The following is a 24,947-nucleotide window of genomic DNA, read 5'->3' on the forward strand; positions in this document are numbered from 1 at the left end:
ACTATAAATACAGAAAATAACATTTCTTTCCCAAAATTGGGGGCAGCTAGGTGGCACAGCAGATAGAGCAGTGGGCTTGGAATCAGGAAGACTCACTTTTTTGAGTTCAAATCTGGTCTCAGACACTCTCTAGCTGTGTTACCCTGGGCAAGTCACTTAACCCTGTTTACCTCAGTTTCTTCATCTGTAAAATGAACTGGGGTAGGAAATGGCAAACCACTTCAGTATCTTTGCCAAGAAAACCCAAAATGGGGTCATGAAGAATTAGACATGACTGAAATAACTCAACAACAACAAACATGGTCAGATTTATCCTACTAGAAGTGATTTCTTCACATGGCACAATGGAAGGGGCACTAGCTTTGGAGTCAGAGAAGTTGGGTTCAGATCTCTACTATGCTCTCTAGTACCTATGTGTGATCTCAAGTAAGTCACTCAACCTTGGTAGGTTTCAGTTTCCTCATCTGTAAAATGAGATGGTTGGACTAGACGACTGCTAAAGTCCTTTTTATCTCTGAATCTTTGATCCTATAATTTCTAGGCATCATTCTTGTGTAAAATTCCTTGGAGTATGTCTATATCTCCTAGAAACTACCAAGAGGAATGTGTAACTTTAAATGGTGCTAGGTGTCCTGAATGGCTCAGGTTACCCCTGAAAAGGAATTATTGTTCTGTACATAGCTACAGCGATAAGGGTTTAATTAAGTAGCAGAATTGGAGCTACTTCCCACTTTACAAGTACTTGAGCCAAGTTGCTGAGAATGTAAGGGGACAAGAGTTGCCCACACTTTATTTCGGAGAACATCAATGAACCTTATGTAATGAAGAGGCACCATTTGCTTATTTTAAAACCACACCGGGCCAGGATTTGTGAAGCTAGGTACTCCGGTGAGTATCCTATCTTCACCTTTCTACGATCGCTCTTTTCTGTGACCTTTGAGCAAAAGCCCTTAGTCTTGAGTAGACAACAAATAGCTTGGCAGCTCCTTCTGTTGGAGGCTCAACAGCTTGGGGCCAATGAAAACATTTCTCTTATGTAGTTTCCTTTTTGTCCTGGGCAAAGCTCACATCCATTGACCTTCATGAAATCAGACGAAATGATGAGTTCTTCTCTACAATTTCTTGGCTGGCTGTGTGCGTAGCCTACCCAGTTGATTTTGCCTTACTGCCAAACCAACATCCTTTGAGCACAGGGGAGGATTTCCAGGGTTCAGAGTAGCGATTGTTCCATATGCTGGATTCCTGACAATCTTCCCTCTGCAGCCATGGCTTGGACTGTATTTAGCTGGTGGAACTTGATTGTGAAATCATGGATTACTGAGATGGTGGTAAAGTCCACACCCAGAGAGAGCAGGACTTCAAAGTTGCTCTGCTTCACTCTCTTTTTTTTCCTTCTCTCTTTATCTCTCTTTGAATCTCTGTTTCTCTGTCTCTCACTACCCCTCTGTGTATCTCAACCCTCTCTTTCTCTCCTCCCTATCTCTCCTCTGCCCCTTCTTTTTTTCCTCTCTTCCCGCCTCCCTGCCATCCCCTCTCTTTCTCTCTCACTACCTCACTAGCTGATACTTAAATCAGACATCTATTCTTATTGAAAGTCTTGGCCAGTTTCCAGCTTCAGGCTGCTCTGGATTCTGTCTGCTCTCTGGGGAATTGTCTTTTCCTTCCTTCATTTTGTGGCTCTCTAATCCTTTTGGAATTACATGCTGAGTCCAGGAAGAACATATTGATCTTTTCCTAAATGAGAATACTCTTCTGGACTCAAGCAGAAGCAAATGGAGGGGGTTAATTTGATTCTGTTTGCTTGAAAAATGACCCAGAAAGATTAAGAAAAAAATAAGCAGAAAAAGGAGTAAAATAAAGTTTAAAGCCCGTTGATTTCTCCCCAGATGGACCAATGTCCATTGCTGTGGGTTCTTCATTTTTCACTTCTTTGGGATTTATGAAGACTATTTTTGCCTTCATCACATAGGCCATCCTAACCTTATACAATTGGCCATTGGACAGATATTATCTACAATGCCTCAATAGTCAGAGACTGATTGCAAAGAAGCAGACTCCAAGACTCCAGGATTCTTGCTTTTCAAGAGGAGGACAGAGATTGTGGTGGAAAGGCATATAGTAAATGAAAGAAAAGACATACTGGACAGAGTAATTATGCTATTGGATTACCTTGTACATGCAAAATGAAGACAGGGCATAAGCAAGTTGCCTTTTTCCTAGTCCCTCCAATACTACTAATTACACAATGGTCCTCTATTTTGTAATTTTCTTTCTTATAGTCTCACATTTTCTTTCTTTTTACTATTTTCCAGTCAACATCCTCACATGTTCATTCTCAGTTTCTTTTCTGACTATTTTAGGTAAGCCGGTACGCTAGCATATGAACAAAAATACTAAATGACACATTTAAAAAAATTATGAAACTGAGTGAATTTTTGACCTTTAGAGTAGTGATCCAGCTCATTTTTATGCAAATTGTCTGTCTCTCCTTAGAGACAATGAGCCTTCTCAGCAAGGATGGCATCTAATCTTATGTTCTAAATGGTGCCTAGTCACTTTTGCTGCTTGAAAATCATTATTATTAAAACTATCATAATGATAGCAATGTCTTCTCATGATATTGTTGTTTGCTATCTCTTGGGACATTAATTGCCTTTTAACTTGCTCCAAAATTGGTAGGTACTGTACATTGGCAGAACCAGAGAGAAAAAAGGTGCTGGCGATATGTTGAAAGAATGCCATTTTGTCATGGATCTATATTGTAACCTTAGAAATAATCAAGTTCAACTCCCTCATTTTACAGATGAGGAAACTGAGGCCTAAAGGGGTGAAATGATTTACTTGCCTGAGGTCACATAGGAAGCAGAGTTAGGATTTGCACCCAGTTCCTCTGACTTTAAATCCAGAATTCCTTCTGTAGCACCATTTCAGAACACGGCTCACTATCTGCAAGAATTTTAAGGTATGATTTGTCTTATCGCTTGGCTTCCATATTATTGTGGTCATTATCTGCTCTTCCCTTCAGCTAGCTGATTCAGACTTCGAGATTATTTTGGCTTCATACACTTTCCATTTACAGTCTTCTTATGAGTCACTCAAATGAGCTGGAGGTTATTTCCGGGTTGTGTTGTCTTGAAAGGTGGGATGAGAAAAGAGGAGGAGAAATTTCAGGAAAGCAATCAGGAAAAACATCCTTTAACTATGAGGTATAATTAATGTAGAATAATCTCCTGCACTATTTAAATATTTAAAACTAGACTAGAAAAAACTGCACAGTACTCAGATTGATAAGGGTGTCTGGACAATACACCAGATAATCCTTATTGGTCTTTATGCGCTAGTGTTTGGATTTCTTTGCTCTGCATTTACACAAGGGAGCTTGAGAAGAATGAAGATGGATGAGGGGCTGAGAGGAGGAAAAGGATATCCTCTAAATGTAAGAAATAGGATCCCTATTGAATGGAGAAGATACTTGGCTCTTCAGAGAGGCCTCCCCACCCCCTCACACTCTCAGTAGAGAAGGGACTTAACAGGGAAATAATTCCTCATCTTTATGATCATGACTGTATGAGTGTCCAGAATATTGGCTCCTTCCATTCCCAACCCCCTCAATTTAACAATTAAAAAACATCTATGACTTAAAGCAATCAACAATTATTATGTAACTACTTTGTGCAGAAAATCCATGTGCTAGGCAGGGAGGGAGGGGGAAGAGAGAGATAGAAAGTTAAGCTCTTTCCTCAAGAAGCTTATCCTGCAGAAAGGGGATAAAATACCAACACATCTATGATACATAATGGTATACGATTAAATACATCTGAGGGGTAAGATTATTACTAACCGGAACATCTGGGAATTGGTCTTTAAAGAATGAGTAGGAGTTCAACAGGCAAAGATGGGGAGGCAGTTCACAGCTAATTTATAATTTTGTAATTTATATTTATAATTTACGAGCTAAATCCTAGGCACATAGGTTAAGCGACTCGTCCAAGGTTTGGAAGGTGGGATTTGAACCCAATTTTTAAAAAAGCGTTTAAAAGTTATTATTTTTCTTTTTTACATCACATTCATTTCCCAATATGTCCCTCCCTCACCCAGAGAGGTATTCTTTATTACAAAGAATAAAAAAAGAAAGAGAAAAACGCAATTCTTCAAACCAACAGACAACAATCTGGACTGGAAGTATACAGCAATATTCTGCATCCATATACCTAACTCATGCAAAGACACTGAACCTAATTTTGACTTAGGTCAAACAGGGTATTCTAATCACTTCTCACTTGGGGGAAAAACCCAAATCAAATAAAAACCCTAAAACTGAACATTATAACAGAAACAACCTGGAAAAGCTAATGATAATGAATATAATTCAAGGAATACAGAGCTTTCTGTAGCAGCAGCAAGCTTTGAAAAAACTAAAACAAAAACCTACTGTGATTTATACACTAAGTGAATTTTTAAAAATGCAATCATTCTTTCTTTTGTATGGTAGTGATTCAGAAAAAAAACACAAATAAACCCCTGCAATTCATTCAATGGCACTAATATAGACAGCTTAGGAAGAGAAGTTTAGGGGAAGAAAAAAGTCTAGCTATTTAAATCTTTAACACACATCTAATAGGGCTATTTGAGAACTGCTGAACAGGAAGAAGCAAGTTTGTAGGGAATAGTCTAATTATCAGGATTTGACAAGGGAAAAGCCTGGCCCATTTAATCTAAACTAGTTAATGACTGCCTACTCACCTTAGAGAAGACAGCCAGCTCTAGGTTTTGATGTATTGGGGAAATGCTAACAGGCCATTTCTGTAGTACGGGAGTGTTTAGACTAGCAAGCAAGGCGTGTTGATTTTTGTTCGATCACTTTATGCGTATTGAACATTCAGTGAGAAGATCTCTGGAAAGCGGCCCAGGTTAATTTCAGTGCTTTGGAGACCTCAAAAGATAACCTGGCTCCTTCCTACCTTTCCAGTCTCATTACATCTTACTCCTTCCCTCCCCCCACGGACTCAGAGTTGCACATGACACTCCATCTCCCGACTGCTAGCATTTTCACTGATTGTCCCCCAGGCCTGGATCTCTCTCTCTCTCTCTCTCTCTCTCTCTCTCTCTCTCTCTCTCTCTCTCTCTAGTTAGCTTCTTCCCTTTGGGGCTTCCTTCACGTTTCAGCTAAAATCCCACCTTCTGTAAGAAACCTTTCCCAGAAGCCTTTCTTCTGAGATTACCTCCAATTTACCCTGCAGGTCCAGGATACTGCACAGTGATTAAAGTTTAAAACTGCACCAAGACTTTTGGGACACCCGGTAATTTGATTTGCACAGTCGTTTTTGTGTCCGCACCCCCCCCCCAACCCTCCCTTTTGGGGTCTGTGAGCTCCTTGACAGCAAAGAGGTTTTTTGTATTTCTTTATATTCTCAGCGCTTAGCACAGTGCCTGCCACATAGTAGGCGATTAGTAAATGCTTGTTGACTGCCTGACTGACAGACGCACGCTACATTTGTGCGCAAGGCATTTTAGAGCATAAACCTTTGGCGTTCTGCAAGTACCATGCCTACGTGGGAGCTGGGATGAATGAGTTTCGGTTAGAAATTGGAGAAAGGGATGAAATTCAAGGGCAGTCGAGTTAACCTCTTCCTGGTCCTCAGAATCCAGAAACTCAGAACCCAGTCTCCTCATCGCCTCTCTGTTGTGCAACCAAACTGCACACGCTCTAACCACCCTTGGCGGGCTCGTCCCCTGCCAGATGACTAAACAGGCAGTTTCTGCAGCCTATTATCATTTTCGACGGCTCCATTCCCTCAGCCAATTACAGCTGAAACTCGGGGGAGGGCGCTGCAGGTCCAGGCTGGGGCGAATACCGGGTCTCTGAAAAGGGGCGGGGCGTTTGCCGTGATGGGCGGGCCCTCGCTACCAATCGAAGCCGAGAGCTACCTTTACGCTAACCAATGAGCGACCCCAGAGTATGGAAACGGGTGGGCCTGTTGTCATGGGGGAGGCGGTGGCGCTTGGTGGCGACTGGCGGCGGAGGAAGAGGCAGGCGGCGGCGGCGGCGCTGGAGTTGGACTCGGGCGGCGGCAGGTGAGTGAGAGCGTCCGGGCCGGGCGGCCCGGAGCCCGCGGCGGGGTGCCCGGGCCGAGCGGGGCGGGGGCTCGAGCTCGGCGCTCCTCGGCGCTCGCGCTGCGGCTGCCGCGGCGGGCGGGGGAGGCTGGGGGCGGCCGGGGGCGCGCCCTCTCCTCCGGCTCGGCTGGAGCGGGGACCACGGCCCCGCGGCCGGCGCTGCCGGTGCTGGCGAGTGCGGAGGGGAGCGGGGGCAGAGGCGGCGCGGGCCATGCCCTGGGAGTGGGGGGTGGGAATCCCCGGGGACGCCGAGGACGGACGGGGCACCCGAGAGCACCGGCTTCGGGGGGAGCGGGACGGCCAGGCTGGGGGGGGCCCTGAGGAGATGGGGGCGCAGCCAGGTCTGGGGGAGGAGGAGGCGGGGAACTAGGGGGGCTGCTCGGTGTGTGTGGGGGGAGGGCAGTTGAGGTGGGGGGGAAACTGGGGCGGAAACGGGGAGCAGTTCACAGGTCAGGGGGAGGGGGAGCGGTTCAGGTATAGGGGAGGAGTTTGGCTTTGGGAGAGGAGGGATCGTGGGAAGGGAAAGCAATTCAGGTTTGGGGGAGAGAAGGAAGAAGGGGAACAGTTCAAGCCTGAGGGAGAGATGGCTTGGGGAGCAGTCCAGGTTTGGAGGAGGGGGTGGGAAGAGGGGGAGCAGTTCGGATTTGAGGGAGAGGTAGCATGGGGAGATGGGGAGCAGTTCAGATATGGGGAGGGGGATAAAAGGGTGAGGGAGAGCACTTCAGCTTGGAGGAGGGGTGGGAAAAGGGGGGCAGCTCAGTTTGGGGGAGGGGCGAGGGGAAATTCTGGGGACGGGGAAACCTGGGGAAGAAGGGAGAGTGCTTCAGAGAAGGAGCTGTTCAAATCTAGGGGAGCAGCTTGGCTCCAGGGCAAGGGAAAGTTGGAAAGAAAGGGGAGCAGTTCAGATCTGGGGGAGATGGGAAGCAGTTCGTTTTGGGGGCAGGGAAAACCTGGGGGAGAGGGGGAAACCATTGGAAATAGGGGAAACCCTGAAGAAAAGGGGAGCCGTTTGGTGTTGGGGCGGAAGCATGAGGATCAGTCTGAGCCTGAAGGAGAGGGTCCCTTGGGCCGCAGCCCGGTCTGGAGGAGGGGGAAGTACTGGGCGGGAGGAGCGGAGCAGACTTGGAGTTGGTCGCGGGCCAGGTCTCGGGTTTGGGGAGAAGACACAGGTGGAAACGGGAACAGCCAGAGTGTGTGGGGGGGGGGAGAAGGAGGAGAATAATGGAGAACTGGAAGGACTTAGGGTCTGGGGAGACGGGGAGTGGCCTGGGTCTCTGGGAAACCGACTCTGACTAGCTGGGGGTGAGGGGCGGGGGCGGAGAAGCCGCTCTGTGGCTTAGAGAATGGTGAATCCGGGGAAACCAAAGGGGTGTGTCTTAGGTGTGCTAAAGGGAAAACTAAGGAGATGGGTTAGCTGGGAAGAGAGGCTTGGGAGTTTCCCTGTGGATCCAGGAAAGTTGATCGGAGTAGGGTCAAAGGGAGCAGCTAGGGCTAGTGAGTAAAGGAAGCTCCTCTGAGAGGGAGCGGCAGCCACTGAGAAGTTGTCAGGGAGAAAGTGGAGGAATTGACCATGGGGGTATTGGCAAGGATCTAAGATGGTCTGAAGAGGAAAACATTTAGTAATAGAAACTACCTTCTACTGTGAGGACAGACTGAGTAACTTATGTGCACCGGAGCCAGATCTGGAAAAGGATGTGGGAGGTCAGATTCATTAATGCGTTTTGGGGATTGTAGAAAGGAAGATCATCTTTAGGTTGGGAAAATAACAAGTAGGGATACTGGCAGACTGGGGAATTTGAAAGAGAGAAAAAGCTGTTGGGGGCCGCGGGCAGGAAGAAAGAAACAGCTGAAGGAAAGATGAGTCGCGGAGCAGGGTCAGTTAGAAAGATGAACAGTCACAGACAAGAGAGCTGAAGAATAGTTAGACTGTTAGAGAATTGTAAATTTAAGCCGAGTGAGCAGGGAACAGAGATGAATGAGACTACCATTGTTTTACGGAGAAAATAATAAGGTAGGACCTTGAAGCAGGAGAGGTGGCACACTTGTCAAGAGACTAGATTGAAGAAATTTGTAAATCCTATTTTAACATGGGACACTATGCTATTAAGCAGCTACTAAAGCAAATCCTCCAGCAAAGGCTCTGGCATTTTCAGTTGTTCGGTAGTCAGACAACATCTCTTAAGTGCCTGTTATGTGTCATGCACTTTTTTAAAAGCTGGGGGTTGAAAGAAAGGTAAAAGACAGCCCCTGAGCTGAAGGAGCTCACGGTCTGATAATCACAGACCGGAGCCTGAACAGGAATCCCTTCTGTATGGTAGCTGACAATTAACAAGCATGCATTTAGCACCTACTAGGTACAAGCCACTGATAGTTGTTGGGGATACAGAAACAAAGAAACAAGCGCTTGCTGGGAAGCTCACATTCTATTAGTGGAGCAACACGTATGTGAAATAAATCCAAGGTAACTTTTGTGGAAATGCTAGAAGCTTGTGATTATTGAGCCTTTGCTTGAAGACCTCCAGAGAGGGCAGTCTTACCTCCCAAGTCAGACCAGTTCACTTTGGAGAGCACTAATCGAATGAAAGTTTTTCCATACATGAAGCCTAAATCAGCCTCCTTGCAACTTCTCATCCATTGTTCCTAGTTCTGCTGTCCTTAAATGTTGTGCCCAGAGTTGAACAGAGTACTTTAGATGTGCTCTGACTGGGAGAGAGTACAGCCTCTTTAGTTCTCATTATGCTTCTCCTCCTAATGAGGCCTAAGGTCACATTAGTTTTGGGTTTTTTTTTTTTTTTGGTTTTTTGGCTAGCCTGTATAATCTTAGATTTAGGACTGGAAGGCACTTTGGTCATTTAGTTCAAGCTTCATTTTACAGCTGATGAAACTGAAGCCCAGATGGATTAAGTGACTCACCTAAGGCCACACAGGTAGTAAATGACTGCAAGCCTGACTGCAAATCCAGTGTTCTTTTCGTTGTGCCATGTCGTCTTCCCACCGTTGAACTGGAGATCCATTAAGATCTCCACATCTTTTTCGTATGAACTGCACTATCTAGCTATTTCCATGCCTTCAATTATCACCTCTGTGCAGATGACACACAGTTTTAAATCTCAGTTTTCACCTGTTTTCTGGATTCCATTGGAGAGCTACATCTCTACTTATCTTTAAGACAACTCCATTTGCATGTTGTGGCAGCATTTCCGGCTCAACATGTCCAAAGCCCAACAGCTTATTTTGGTTAACTTCTCACAGGATTACTCCTTGATGACTTGGTTTCTTCCATGTTGAGTCTGTTGACCTTTTTTTTTTTAATATTGAGAATCTTTGGTAGGAGAACTTAAATTTGGAACAGAAGAGATGGGTCTTTGTTTTTCAGATGTGATTCCAACTTTTGTTTCACATGTGCCCTTTTGTTTTCTTTTGTCTTTTTTTCCCCCTTTACCCTCTCTTATTAAATAAAGTCAGCCATTGATAATTGGGTGAGTTTTGTGAGAGAGTGTAGATTGGTATGCATATGTATATGTGTTTGTTCACGTTCATATACTTTAATAATAATAATGATAATAACTAACATTTATGTGGCACTTTAAGGTTTGCAAAGCACTTTGCATATGATCTGTAATTTCTGTGATCCAGATTTCAACCCTTCTGTGACTTAGAGAGTTATTTGAGAGTTGGGTCAAAAATTAATCACACTGCCACCAACCTGGGAATCTGGAGAAACAGAAACAGGCCCATGTTCTTAAATCTTCTCAACTTGGTAGAACCTGTCAGAGATTATATTCCGCTGGCATATCAAAGTAAGACTTCAATAGAGAGATATATATTTATATCCTGTTTCCTCATCTATAATATGAAGAGGTTTGACCAGATAAAATTAATATGTTGTTATGGAAGGAATACAGGTGATTAGATGATGTGTTGATATCTTTGCTTCTTATAGTTACCTGTGAGCTTGCCTGATACAGTGCAAAGAGTATTGGATTTGGAGTCTGGGTTTGGGCTTGATTCCCGTCTGCCACTTACTGCTACCTGCGTGATCTTGGGCAAGTCACTTACCATCTCTGGGCCTCAGTTTTCTCATCTGTAAAATGAGGGGATTGGACTAGGTGCCCTCCAAAGGCTTTTCCAGTTATAAATTTATGATCTTTTGACTTGCAAGGTTCCTTCCAACTCTTGACTCTTTGATTCCGTATATATGCACCTGTTAGCTCATGCCTGAAATTCCTGTAATGGGGGCCAAAGCCTTTCATTCCATCACTAAAATTAAAAGACTTAGTGCACAAATGCCTGGTTAAGGAGCGTATGGACTGAAAAAATTGCATAATGATTCTCTAGATGTGGTCCAAGGGCCCTTGAATGTCCCCAAAATCCTTTTAGGGGATCCGTTAGATCAAAGCTATTTTCACTATAATATTAGTGTGTTCTAATGGATAATATAGTAAATATTTATAGACATAGCACACATAAACTAAAGGTCTTTTGGAGGTCCTTAATCATTTTTAAGAGTGAAAAGGAGTTCTGAAATCAAAAAGTTTGAGAACTGCTACATTAAAGTGCCATTAGTTAGTAAGTATAAATATTTTCTAGTTTTGATAGAGGGGGATATCCTTAGGCAAATAGGAGATATCCTTCCTTACGGCTTTCTTTCTTCCCCCTATGTGAAACTAAACCCCAACTAAAATCTCACTTTGTATGAGAAGACTTTTCCCATTCCTCTTAATGCTAATGCTTCCTCTGTTGATTATCCACAATTTATCCTGTATATTTCTGTTTTTATGTATTCTAATTATTTATAAATGTTTTTTACAAAGTAATTCTCATGTTGTCTCCCCCATTAGACTGTGAGCTCATAGAGAACAGGGACTGTTTTTTGCCTTTTGCTTAGTATGGTCTCTGGCACATAGAAGATGCTTAATAAATGCTTGTTGACTGTGCAGCTGAAGGAATGTGTGGAGCTTAGCGGGCACATGGCTGGTTAGCTGTATGGCATGCTAACCCAGTTTCACATGATTTGTAAAGATTTTAAAAAGCATTTTAGCAGATAATCCGATTATAAGTTTAACGCTGAAAGGACCTTAGAAGTCATCTAATGCAACTCTCGTATTTTATAGATGAGGAAGCCGAGGACAGAGAATAAATGATGTCCCCAGGTTACACATGATAACAAGTGACAGAAGCAGGATTTGAATCCAGGTCCTCCCGCTTCAAATCCCGTGTTTTTTCCACTGTATCACATTTCTCATCTCAGAGGATGGTTTTAATGGGTTATGTACTCAGTACACTTCTGCTGCATCACTCTTATCAATTCAGTTCAAGATGAAGTGCCTGTTATGTGCAAGGCACATTTTCAGCTTAGATTCTAACAGACCAGTGTTTTATTAACCTAAATATAATTATATTCAAATCTGCCTTTTTCATATCTAAGTCTCAATCTGCCATTTAATAGCTCAGAGACATACATATATTTATATTTATCTTATTGGAGAGATTAGTCATTTGTCATATGGATTGACAAATAGATATGTATTCTGATTGCTAGATGTGCAATGAACCAGTCTTTTTAGAATAATTATATTTTCTCCTGTTTTTCTAGTTATAAACAATGTTGGGGCATTCTAGAAAAACCTAAGTTGATACTCTAATCTTCCAGGTCATCAACATGCATTTGTTACATGCTGCTTCCTATGTTCCAGACACACTGCTAAGTGCTATGGATAGAAAGATAGGCAAAAACAGTTTCTGCCCTCCAGAAGCTTACGATCTAATGGGGGAATAGTAAAGGGTAGAGGAAGAAGACAAATATAGCCCCAGTCACATAATAGTTGTGTGATCCTGGGCAAGTCATTTAACACTAGCCTCAGTTTCCTAATTTGTAAAAGGGGAAAAATACCTCACAGGATTGTTGTGAGGACCAAATAAGATAACATATAAATTACTATGCAAAACAAAGTATCATATAGATACTAGTTATTTTAATTATAGTTTATGGCTGTTTAATTCAGTGATTTAGAATCTAGTGTCAGTGAGGCCAAAGTTCAAAATCCATTTAACTTTGCATGTGAGCGTAGTTGCAGATTGTACTTTCCTCTGTACTCAGCTAGCTGTTTTGTGGACGTGGACCATTGATCACAAGGTGGAGTATCCTAGAGTATATAACTAGATAAACAAAAAATATTAACTTCTAGTAAAAAATAATGTATTCTGATTGATGTAACATCATCTTTTCTTAGTTAATAAGTGCTCTTTTATGTAGAAATCAGGGCACTTGATTGATTCTGCCCATTCTGGGGTGCTCACTACTGAGTAAAGAGGAAATGGTTAAATGTGATAGTTATTTAAATTAAGTTGATTTAAATCCCTAGTTAGGAAGAGTTATTCTACTTAAAAAAAACCCAGTCTATCCTTTGAGCCTTTGAGCAAAAATATTCTTTGCAGCTCAGATAAATCTGTATGTCATTTTTAGAAAGTACATATTTTAAGCCAGTGAGTTATTTTTGTATTTTTCAGATTACCTATATCAGAAAACTAAATTACTTGTTTTAAAAAATTTCTCAAAGCTAATTGAAACAAATACTTGATAATATTTTGGAAGTATTATAGGGCTGGATGAGAGCCTAGTGACTTTCTTGGAAACTTTTTCATCACCAGAATTGGCCACCAGGTGATTGGTTTTTTTTTCACTTGGTATCTTAAGAAACTGTATAAAGTCAAGTTCTTCAGGGGTTTTTTGATCTGCTTCAGTGAAGGGGGTACCCATAAAAATGAAAGAATAGACTTTTGAGGGAGGATTGAATTATATTGTGAGGATTATACATAAGCAAGATCACAAATCTGTGAAGTGTTTGTATACACTCTTATGTATATATGCATATATGTGTATGTGTATGTATGTGTATATATTATACATATTTGTATACACATATGTATACGGTATGAATTCTCCCTCCATTGACACTGGTCTGAGCTCTGCAATGCATTTTAGATCATGTGTAGTTGTGGCAAAAAAATCATTGTGTTGGCCACTTTTATGAACAGTTTCTATGAATTTAGCTGTCTTCAGAAGACAGACACAGAGTTCTTAGACCATTTCTTTGTAACACCATTGCTAGGCTCTATGGGAGCTCTTTGTCTTTTATGTTGTAGATGGTCTGTCTACAAGTCGCTGGTAGCAGTGTGGGTAGAGACTGAACCTGGAGTCAGGATGCATCCTGAGACACTTGCTAGTTGTGTGAACTTAGGCATGTCACTTATGTTTGCCTCACTTTCATCATCTATAAAATGGCGATAATAATAGCAGCTACCTCCTAGGCTTATTGTGAGGTTCAAATGAGATAATATTTGTGAATAAGCACTTAGCACAGTGCCTGGGACATAGCAGGTACTCAATAAATGCTAGCTCATGTTGTTATTATGTCTTAGAGAGCCATATGAGGCTCAGAGAAGTTGAAGTAAGGGTCAGAAAAGGATTTGAACTCAGGTCTTCCTGACTGTTAATACTCAGACCTCCTATGACATGACATTGTTTATCAACCATAATACTGTCATCAAAAGCAATCTATAGTTAAATTTTTATTTAAAACAGCAAGTTTATACATTCTGAATCCCTTCCCATGTAATTTCAACAAAATAAGCTTATGTAACTTTGAATTTTATCTATTTTAGTTTAAAAGGAGAATATTAAACAAAAAACAAAGATAAATCAATATGAGCTACTTAATTTATTGTACTATGCAGCCAACTCAGTTTTTACTTTTTGTTGGTAGACTGGAAAACAAAGACAAACATTCATCCTTTTCAGTTTTCAAATTGTTTCTCAATTTGGGAAAAGATTTGGGGGTATGTGATAGGGTGGTTGAGTAGAGATCTTTCTACATCTGAGAAACACGATATTAGTTTTTAAAATTGAATTATCACCTAGTTTCTGATTAATCCAGTTATTAAATGAGCTTGAGTTCTCTTAGTGTGACTTCCCTTAGATCTTCTTAGTAATCCTCTATAGAATTAGAAGCTATTGGAGGTAAAAAGGATCTCAAAGATCTTAAGTGCCTTGCACATAAATGTTGAATTAAAGCTGCTTAACCCCATCATTTTATAGATAAGCAATTGGGGCTCAGAGAAGGTCAATAGCTTACAGATGTCAGTCAGAATTTGAAACTAGGTCATTCCTTAATTTTGAAATCTGTTATGGTAGGATTATGGTGGGGTTATTTTTATAGCCAAGTCTTTTCTTGATCATGGTCAATATATATAGTATTGAGAATGTTGGTTAAGAAAATAAAGATTACAAAAATGCATGTGCTGTTAACTTTTCTAAAAAGGTTATGTGTGTGTATGCACATATACATATGTATTTATATATGTAGCTATATTCTCTCAATATCCCATACTGATATATTTTATCATATCTTAAGTAGATCATAGCTAAAATTTACCTTCTCTTTTAAGTCCTTCTATACTAGTCAGTGCATGCTAAAATCTCTCTTCTCAATTTCTGTACTAGTGGTGTGAGCTACACAGTTTATTCTCTGATATTATATAGTATTTTTTAATTGTTTCTTGAGTGTTGGTCTTGTTTCTCCAACAATCAATCAGTAGATATTTATTAAGTACCCACTGTGTGCCAGGTATTGTGCTAAGTACAGGTCCTAAGTGAAGGGAACATGGATAATGTTTTATTTCAACCATGATTATGCTGCTCATGTAGTTGGTACTTAATTAATATTTGTTGATTGATTTTTATCTTAAAGCTATAGTTTTAAAGTTTTTTTCCAAGAAGCATATTAACAAATACTACTTAAGTGCATCAGTGGCTAGATACATGGTCTTATCAATAAGGGTCCTTTCAGCAGTGCTAAATAGCCCATTGATACCTGTGGATCCTTTGGCTTCTTGTACATGTGTTCCCATAAAAGTGCCAAGGAGGAGCCACCCAACCATTAGATGCCAACGCCCAGGTGTTTTAAAGGGTGCCAGGGCAGCACTCAGGCTGTCCAACTGTTTTCGATACATGATATCTTTTATACCACTTCTTGCGCCCACGTCATGTTGGTAAAACGGTAGAGCTTTTACCCTCTGCATGTCTTTCCACAACCGTTTAGGTACCTTGCTATTTTGATTGTTTGGAAATTGCGGTGCTGTGTGATTCATAGCAAAAAAAAAAATGTCACTGGAAGAATATTGACATTAAAAAAAGTCTTTACTAACAATTAATTTAACAGAAATATGATTAAAGTAACTGATGTTTGGGCAAGTCACTTAACCCCAGTTGCCTAAAAAACAAAACAAAACTGATCTTTCTGATTAAAAAACTCCTTAAAACGACTTAATATGCTCGGATGTTACAAGATTCAGTAAAGGCATATAGTATGTATGTGACTATGTACGTTAATTATTTTGGTGCTAACTTTTTACCTTAGTTTGACTCTGAAAAATGAAGAGCAATTTGCAGAATTAATCATGACTTTTTGCAATGAGAAAATCACCTTGTCATTGTCCTTCTGCTTATCAAAATGGCATTAGACAAATTCTGAATGCATTTGAATAGGAATTTCACAAACTTCAGAGGTACCCCAGAAGCCATCTGGTATGACCTGTAGCTGAACAACAAATCCACTGTGACATCAGACAAATGGTCTCCTAACCTTAAAGACTTTTATTGGGGGAAACCCACTAATTTTCGAGTCAAGTTTTGGACAACTCTTATTGTTAGGATGTTTTTTCCTGAGGTCTGCCTCTCTAACTTTTTAGTCATTGCTCTCAGTTCCGCCCTTTGAAATGTAGAACAAATAATACTCATCTACCCAACAGCCCTTCAGATATATGAAAGAGCTGTTATGTCTCCTTTCTCTTATGTTGTTCTAATTCTTTTTTTTTTTTGATGAGGCAATTGCGGTTAAGTGACTTGCCCAGGTTCACACAGCTAGTGTTATGTGTCTGAGGCAAGATTTGAACTCAGGTCCTCCTGACTCCAGGGCTGGTGCTCTATCCACTGTGTCACCCAGCTGCCCCTTCTCTTGTGTTCTTCAAGCCAAACATCTTCAGTTGTTTAAATGGTGTGATTCCAGAGTCCTTCACCATCCTGTTTTGCCCTTTGCTAGCCTAAAATGTGGTGCCTAGAGCTTAGCATTCTACTCCAACTGGTAGTATGACCAGGCTAGAGTACAACTGGGTTGTCCTTGTCCTGGATGTTAGGCCTCACCTAATGCAGCCTAAAGTCTCACTAGTTTTTGGGGCTACTAAATCACCCTTTTGACATATATGGAACTGGTAGTCCACTAAAACCCCTGTGTCTTTTTCAAACAATGTACCCCATTTTGTACTTGATTTAAAAAAAAATCAAATATAGGACTTTACATCTGTCCCTGTTACATTTCATTTTATTAATTTTGACTTTAATTCTAGCCTGTCAGGATCTTTTTGTATCCTGGCTGTGCCATCCAGGTTATTAGCTGTCCTGCCCAACTTTGTGTCATTAGCAAATTTGATACGTATTCCATCTATGCCTTATCTAAATCATTGATTAAACTGACTGATTACTCAGCATCAAGGACTACTTCGCTGGCCATGTCCCTTAGAATCCTTTTTCAAATTGACATTGTACCATTAATGACTATATGACTAGCCCCGTTCCAAATCCGTCTGTCTAACATATAGTATCTGTCTTATAGTGCATAAGTTCTTAACTTGAGAGCCTGTGAACTGGATTTTTAAAGTGTTTTGATCACTGTCAATTTAGTTGGTTTTCTTTTCAATCCTGTATGTGTTAGGTGTTTAAAAACATTCTGAGAAGGGGTCATAGACTTCAGCAAGCTGCCAAAGGAGTCCATGACACAGAAGAGGGTCAGAACCTCTGATGTAGCCCGTCTCTCTCTGTCTTGTCTGTCCATCAGAAGAACATGAGGGAGTTTGTGAAACGCTTGGCTAAAATCAAGTAAACTATGGCTATGACGTTCCTTTGATCTAATAGTCTATTAATCCTGTCGGAAAGGGAAATGCAGTTTGTCTAGCATGACCTGTTAGAGATTTAAAAAAAAAAAGTTTTATTCATGCCATGTTGTGTACAGTCATTTCAGCCCTTTTCTCTAGCTTGAACTCTCCATTGTGACAAAGAAAGTAAGCAAAACTATTTGTAACCATAACTGCATCTGATAATGCATGTGATGACTCTGCCATGGAAGTCCCTCCGCTTCCTTCCGCTTCCCTCCGCTTCTTCGCTTTGAAGGAAGAGGTTTCATCGCTCTTTGATTTTTCAGGTACTCAGACTCATTAGCTCTCTTTTCATTTACATTGTTGCAGTCACTCTTTGTTAGTTTATAAAATAGTTCCCATATTTCTTTGAATTTTTCATTTCTTCTTACATAATAATAATCAGTTTATATTTGTATGTCATTATTTTCTTTTTCAACTATTCCCCAGTTGATGGGCACCCATTTTGTTTTTAGTTACTTAAACAGTGCTGCCATGAATATCTTGACATATATTGCACCTTCGTTTCTGAGTTTGACCTCCTTGGAGTATAGACCTAGTGATGGAATCATTGAGTCAAAGAGTGTAGACACTCTGCTTGCATAATTCAAAACTGAAATCCAGAATAGTTGAACCATTTCACAGTTCCACTAATAGTGCCTGTCAGTCTGGTTTGAATCAAAGAATAAGAAGAGAAAAAGCATTTAGGTATTTACTCTGTGTCTAGGACACATACAAACAAGAAAGTGTCCCTGCCGTTAAGGACCCCTTCATGTTTGGCACATTCGAATGGGTACACAAGGGGATGCGGGATGATGACATAGTTTATAATTGGTTGGCAAGGCCTGGTTGCTGGCGAGACGAGGTAAAAGTTCACCTGTCAGAGCCCAGGATACCAGGAGCAGAGTCCAGGTTCTAGTGGGAGGGGGAAATGAGGATGGCCTGGCTATGGACAGCGTGGTTTGGAAGTGGCTGGGAAGGACTGTGGACGGTTGGCTCCAGTCTTCCTCTCCTGCCTCCAGCATTGATTGTTCCATCGTTTGTCAGCTTTGCCAATTTGCCTGGACTGAAGTAAGGCTGTTTAAATTTGTATTTTTCATGCTATTATTGATTTGGAGCATGTTTCATGGATAGTTTGCAGTTTTTGCAAAAGTGTGCATACCTTTTGACTGTTTATCTACTAGGGCATGATTTTTGGTATTACATAAATTTGTCAGTTCTCCGTATGTTTTGAATATCTGACTTTGTAGGTGGTAGTTGATGCACATTTTCCTACTGTTCCTCCTTTCATTCTTCATTGATTTTACTCATGCAAAATTTTACATTTTATTCAGTAACATGTTTATTTTTTTATAATCTCTTTCTCTTGTTTAGTTAAGAACAAGGTATAGTTATGACAGGCATCTGATTGCTTTCTCCTAATTTTTTTTATAGTATAATCTTTTATACTCAGGTTGTGTATCCATTTTGAGTAAGATTTTTGTCTAAGCTTCATTTATGCCAAACTGCTTTCCAACTGAAAAGCCATGTTGACTCTTCCAGAATTCCCTCATCAAATCAACAAGGATTCTTTAAGCACCTACTGCTATTACTGCCACTACTACTACAACTACAATAACAACAGCTACTACTACTAGGTAGCATTTCTGTAGTTTTTTAAGGTTTGCAAAACTTTTTACATATATTGTCTTATTTGATCCTTACAACAACCCTAAGAGATAGGTGATGATAATAATAGCAGTTATATAGCTAAGGTTTGCAAAGCACTAGGCACATATTACCTTATTTGTTCCCCACAATAATCCTATTATATAGGTGATATTCTTATCCTTATTTGATGAGGAAACTTAGGCTCAGACAGGTTAAGTGACTTGCCCAGGGTGACTTGACGTTTCTGAGGCAAGATTCAAACCCCATTCCTCAATCCAAGTTCCTGACTAGTTACCTAGCTGCCTCATAATAGCTGTCAAGTAGGTAGTTTTAGAATTTTGGCAGGAATCAAAGTCAAGTTGACTAACCATCCATTATAAATGAAGTATTTTGCCATTCAGCCAAATCCATGTTCTCATGATACTAAATAATGTGATCATTTCTTCATTTGACTGAGAAGCTCTGGTCAGGTTGTGGATTTCAGAATTTAAAATGTTGTAATGATACAGCACTTTTACTGGAACAGAGAGCCAAGCAGGTTTCTTTGAGGTGGATTATATAGGTTCCTGTACATGGATTATAAAGGCATTATGGGTGGTTAGTCTTAACCTTAAAAACTTAAGCCTCAGTCAATTTTGAAGAAGCACCTTTTAGTTCACCTGATCTGCCAAATAGCTTGAATTTTAATTTGTTGTAACTCAACTTTTTTTGTTTTTCAAAGCATATTAAATCCTTTTTATCTATACTAATTGGCAGGAATAGTGGTAATGATAAGTTCCCAAATGCTTTTTAGTGATAGTGTGGGTTTGTAATGCCGTGTGTGTGTGTATACACGTATATATATTTTCTAATACAATTATTTTGATAACTCTTTGTATCCTCAGCACCTAGGATAGTGCCTGGTGCATAGTAGATACTTAATAAATGCTTGTCTGTTTATTGCTAACTATCTTTTATTTAGGTTAATATTTAAAGTAGTTTGGATTCCCTTGGTTTATATTCCCTTGTATAACCTGGACTGGACCTTCTTTTCACTTTACTTTCATACATGACCCCTTTGTTGTAGCAAAGTTTTGGTTCCCCACAAAGGTTATATGCGTTGTTGCTGCCTCTGAGCCTTTCCTTGTATGATTCTTCCCACTGGGATTCCCTTTTCTTCCCAGCTCTGACATGCATTATTATTATTTTTCTTTTCATGACATGAGTATCAGAACTACTACATTCCATGGTTTGGTAGAAAGATAGAATGATGTTTTCTGTTTTGTTTCTAACACCCTTATTGATTGGACTTAGGACTTTTAAAAAATTGGGGGTGAGGTGGGGTATGGTGTGTATATCTCTCTTTTGGTTGGAGTGGTACATTGGGTCAGTGGTTTTAGAGAATAATTATAGATTTTTTTTTTCTTGTTGTAACAGCCCAGCACCCGATGTCTTATAAATATAATTTGGATTATTTCCCCCTTATTTTGTTACCTATGCTTAATACATTGATGTTCGGTGGCCACTTTTTGCTTATGTGTCAAGGCTACCTTTATATAATAGTTACAATATAATAGTTACAGTAGACTTTTCAGAGATGGGATACAAATTCAGGTCCCTCTACAGAAACATCTATAACCTAATGGCTAAATATGATGTCTACTTCCTGTTTTTTCCCCCCACACTACCTACTCTTTCCATGATCTCTTAGTATTCCTTTTTCCTATTTATTAAACATTTTCTTTCAGCAGAAAGTCATGGTATTAAGGCCTTACTATGTATCTTGAAAGTAAATGCATTGGGCGGCTAAGTGGTGCAGTGAATAGAGCACCGGCCCTGAAGTCAGGAGGACCTGAGTTCAAATGCAGCCTCAGACCAAACACTTGACACTTACTAGCTGTGTGACCCTGGGCGAGTCACTTAACCCCAATTGCCTAAAAAAAATTTTTTTAATTAAAAAAAATAAAAAAAGAAAGTAAATGCATAATTAAATTCTTATTCTTTATAATAATGATACCTCCTTCTGCATGAAAAAAAAATTCTGAATTTAAGGAGAAATTTAAAATTTAGAATTAATGGAAAACTCTATTTTCAAAAACTTTCTTTGTAATTCTAGGTAAATGTTAGAAAAATAATTTGGTATTTATCTTCTTACAAAATTAAAACCGTTGCATCATTTTTAAGATCTGTCTAGCATTTTAAAGGAAACTTGTGTTTATACAGCAGAGTTCTCTCTCATGTTGAACTTTTCTAACTTTTTTTTTGTATCTGTGTTCTTAATGACATTATTCTCCTTGGCACTGCTCCCTTTGGGCTTGCAGTGAGCCCTGCCTCTTTAGAATACAAAGCAAGTGCTTTGCCAAGTTAAGAACTAATTTCCTGGGAAATTGGGCTGCTGGCTTGACTTCTTGTTGTTCTTTCCCTCTTTTGTTGCTCAGAAAGAGTTAAGCTTAGTTTTGTGGAAAAATCACTAAATCATCTAATTATTTTCTCTTGCTCAAATTAAAAAACATGGTTGATTTTATATATACTTGCATTGTTAATGAATTCAGTAGTTTTTTTCTTGATTGCAGATTACTTGGACGAATTGGATTATGTTGAATGAATTAGCTATTAATGCATGTAGTAATACTGACGACTTTTTTTTTTTAGGAGACTGTAAATGTTCTGATTCACATGGTTTTACGTTGGATAGAATGTATAGTTCAAACACTTATAGAATCTCATTTATTCATAGTTTCTGTGATATATAAGACCTACAATCTTAGCAAAAGTCATTTATAAAGTGTCTGCTATATGCCCGGTACTGTGCTAAGCCCTGAGGAATACAAAGAAATATAAAGAAAGTTTCTGCTCTCAAGGAGCTCACAGTCTGATGGGGGCAACAACATGAAAACCACTGTACGAACAAACTATATAAAGGATAATAATCAAGAGAAGGAAGGCTCTAGAATTAGGAAATATTGTGGCAAATTGTGTATGTTTTCTGAGTTAAATAAGGACAGACTTAATCACTAGCAGGCTGGCCATCAGGTGATGAATTCTTTGGTCATGGTTAAACAAAGAAAAATACAAAATGACTCTATCCCAGGCAGCCTCTTTTGGTTGCTGCAGTGATGGGGACAGAATGGTGGAGAGGTTGCTAAGAGTCACACAGAGTTTAAATGTTTATAAACTAAATGTGAGATGCTTGTTCAACGCCCCAAAATTTGACATGCTTTTGGAGGGACTGCATCACTTTAAATGAAACCAGAAAATATAAAGAAGTAATAGCTAAATGGAAAGATAGTTTACAAGGTCTTTTTGGAGAGGCAAATAAAGAAGTGGGTGAATTTGTTTTTATTGTTTATCCAAAAGGAACAAGGAACAACTTTTCATGTAACCTTTGGTCTTAACATCTTAGTCATCTTGTAATATTCTTGATGATTATTAAAAAAAAACCAACAACAAACCCTTGTGAACATAATTATAGGTCATTCACCAAACTGATTGCTTTACAGATAGCAAATTCATGTTTACTTATATGAATCTTATCTGAATCAGTTGGCTGTTCAGACTGTCATTCATTAGAACATAGATAAAGATCAATGTCAAATTAGAAAAAAACAAGACTGTAAATGGTACATGATCAAAACAGTTTAAACCCAACTCATTATTTTATTTAAAAACATTTTATTGATGCTTTTTGTCTTTACCTCATGGTCATTCTCTAATCTTCCTTGTGACAAAGAAAGACAATTTAATAAAAATACTTGATTTTTATGACTGATAATAAATGTAAATATTCTGTCCTAATAGTTCTCTTACTCCTCTGTTGTGGGAAAAAAAGATATATTTCATTATCTGTTCTCCCTTCATTTCCAATCCACCTTATTTATATAAACAAGCTATTATAATGTAGCATAATGGGAAGTGGATGTAGGAACTGATATCAGTGTGAATTTTCACCATGTGCTATGGAAGTTTAACTGCTGTAAGACATTTGAGACAGTAAGGAGACCAAGAGAAACCCTACACTGACACAGCCAGTATATACTTGACCTCCTTGCCAAATGGAGAGAATTGGCATCCAAGGACAATACAGCTTTAGAATGTAAACTTCTTGAAATCTTATAGAGGAGAATTGTAGAAGATTATGATTGGTTTTATCTCAGAATAAAAATGGTAGAGAGACAAATGATTTAAAGAAAGACTGGTATGGAATCATTTGATCCAGATCAGCCAAGAAAGCATTAAAGGATGATACTGGCAGGAAGACAACAGATGAAAAATGGAAAAAAAAATTTTTTTTATCAAGATTTCTATACTAGCCTATTTTCTCCATCAATGAGTGTAGAACTACTACATTTGAACTCTAACATCACAGTCTCTGATATCCAATAGGAGGAATAACTGGACCAGACCTGTAAGTGTACATGGGGGAGATTTGTGCTGGAGGCAACAAAATTTGACTGCTGTTGAAACTTTCAAAGATATCTGAAATAACTTAAGATACTGAATGATTAGAAAGAAGTCAAAGACCATATTAGTAACAGAAAAGGTTCTCGAAAGAATATTAGTAATTAACATAGTTTGTGTTTACCGTCTCATCTCTAATCTTTGTGAGTAATTATACACATATTGAAGGTCTCCCTGATGAAAATTTGAAAAGGAAATAGGTATTTGTAGATAGTTTGTGGAAGGTGTAAAGGTAGGGTGGGTAAGTCCTGGAGGACCTCAGGAAGCAATGACAGGGCAAATGACAAGCCTTGGTAGTATTGTAGAAAGATTGTAGTTGGTGACTACGTGTCATTCAAGTGGCCAATATGGCTGAAAATGGGGAGGGAGAATAATGTGTGTTAAAAGACTGGAAATATGTTATGAGCAGCCATGTTGCTTTTCCTGCCTAGCCCTACCCCAGAGGAATCTGGGGGAAGGAAGGGCAAAGGACCTCTGTACCCCACCTCCAATGGGATCTGGGTGGCTGGGTTGGGGGAGGAGCAATGGGAAGACAAGGATGTCCTGGTTCCTTTTTCCTTTCTCCACCTTGGTTCTTTTAAAAACACAACAAAAGGGGCAGCTAGGTGGCACAGTAGATAGAGCACTGGCCCTGGAATTAGGAGGACCTGGGTTCAAAACCAGCCTCAGATGCTTGACACTTCCTAGCTGTGTGACCCCGGCCAAATCACTTAACCCTGATTCCCACCCACCACTACCACCATACCACCATGCAGATTTTTTTTTATAATGTTAACAAAATGGAAAAAGGAACATTTCCATATACATAGTAGAACAGAAAAAAGAGGATTGGGATTGTACATGAAGTTTATGTGCAGCTTGCTTTTCTTTTTAAATATCTAGTAAAGTTAACATGTACATTTCACAACTGTCTTTATTTGTGATTGCTTCTGTCCTTTCTGTTCTGTACATTAAAAAAAATGTTTCAGTCACCTTCTTTTCCTTCCTTCTTTCTTTCCCTCTCTCTCTTCTTTCTTGCAGCCCCCAGCCCCATCCTTAGTCTTCCTTACCAACCCAGCCACAGCCCCTTTTGAAAAAATCAAACAAACAAAACACAAAACAAAAGCTTTGTAACAAATAGGCAGAATCAGGTAAAACAATTCCCGCATGAGCCATGTCTGAAAATGCGTGACTCATTTTGCAGCTTGAGTCCATCTGTCTCTCTGTCTTCCTTGGCTTTTCTCACCTGGATTGTCTCTTCTGAACTTCTCTATTTCTGTCACAGGTACCACCATCCTTCTAGTCTAATGTATCTTGGCATTATTCTTGACTCCTCACTGTCTGACTCCATATAGCCATTTAGTTGTCAAATCTTGCTGTTTCTACCTCCGCAACGTCTCTTACATCTGACCCTCCCATGACCACTCCCCAGGTTTCGACTCTTACTGCCTGTCTTCTGGACTGTTGCAATAGCCTCCTAATTGCTCTCCCTGCTTCAAGTCTCCATTTCGTCTATCTTTGAGTCAAAATGTTTTTCCTAAAATGCAGCTCTGACCGTGTAACTTCAGTGGTTACCCGTAGGATTGAATACACTCTTCTGTTTGGCATTCGAGCCTTTTGCAATATGGCCCCAACAGGGCAGCCAGGTGGAGCAGTGGGTAGAGTACTGGCCCTGGAGTCAGGAGGACCTGAGGTCAAATCCGGCCTGAGACACTTGACACTTACTAGTGGTGTGATCCTGAGCAAGTCACTTAACCTCATTGCCTAGCCAAAAAAAAAAAAAAGAGAGAGAGAGACAA

The 24,947-nt window shown here is 39.9% G+C and overlaps 1 protein-coding gene across 6 annotated transcripts in view; it reads left to right on the plus strand.

Moving 5' to 3' along the window:
- The first annotated feature begins 6,026 nt into the window (after positions 1 to 6,026).
- Positions 6,027 to 24,947, plus strand: part of NUMB (NUMB endocytic adaptor protein) — a 169,488-nt gene continuing 150,567 nt past the window's right edge. For 3 of the 6 annotated variants that reach the window (XM_027844810.1, XM_027844812.1, XM_027844813.1), the window contains exon 1: positions 6,697 to 6,718. In XM_027844810.1, the coding sequence (XP_027700611.1) occupies positions 6,698 to 6,718 (21 nt within the window). In that variant the 5' untranslated portion in view covers position 6,697. Of the gene's footprint in view, positions 6,076 to 6,696; positions 6,719 to 24,947 lie in introns of those variants that run through there. The other 3 variants (XM_027844815.1, XM_027844816.1, XM_027844814.1) reach the window with 2 other exon arrangements.

Source organism: Vombatus ursinus, unplaced genomic scaffold (genome assembly GCF_900497805.2).
Source record: "Vombatus ursinus unplaced genomic scaffold, bare-nosed wombat genome assembly UNPS02014945.1, whole genome shotgun sequence".
Classification (NCBI taxonomy): Eukaryota; Metazoa; Chordata; class Mammalia; order Diprotodontia; family Vombatidae; genus Vombatus; species Vombatus ursinus.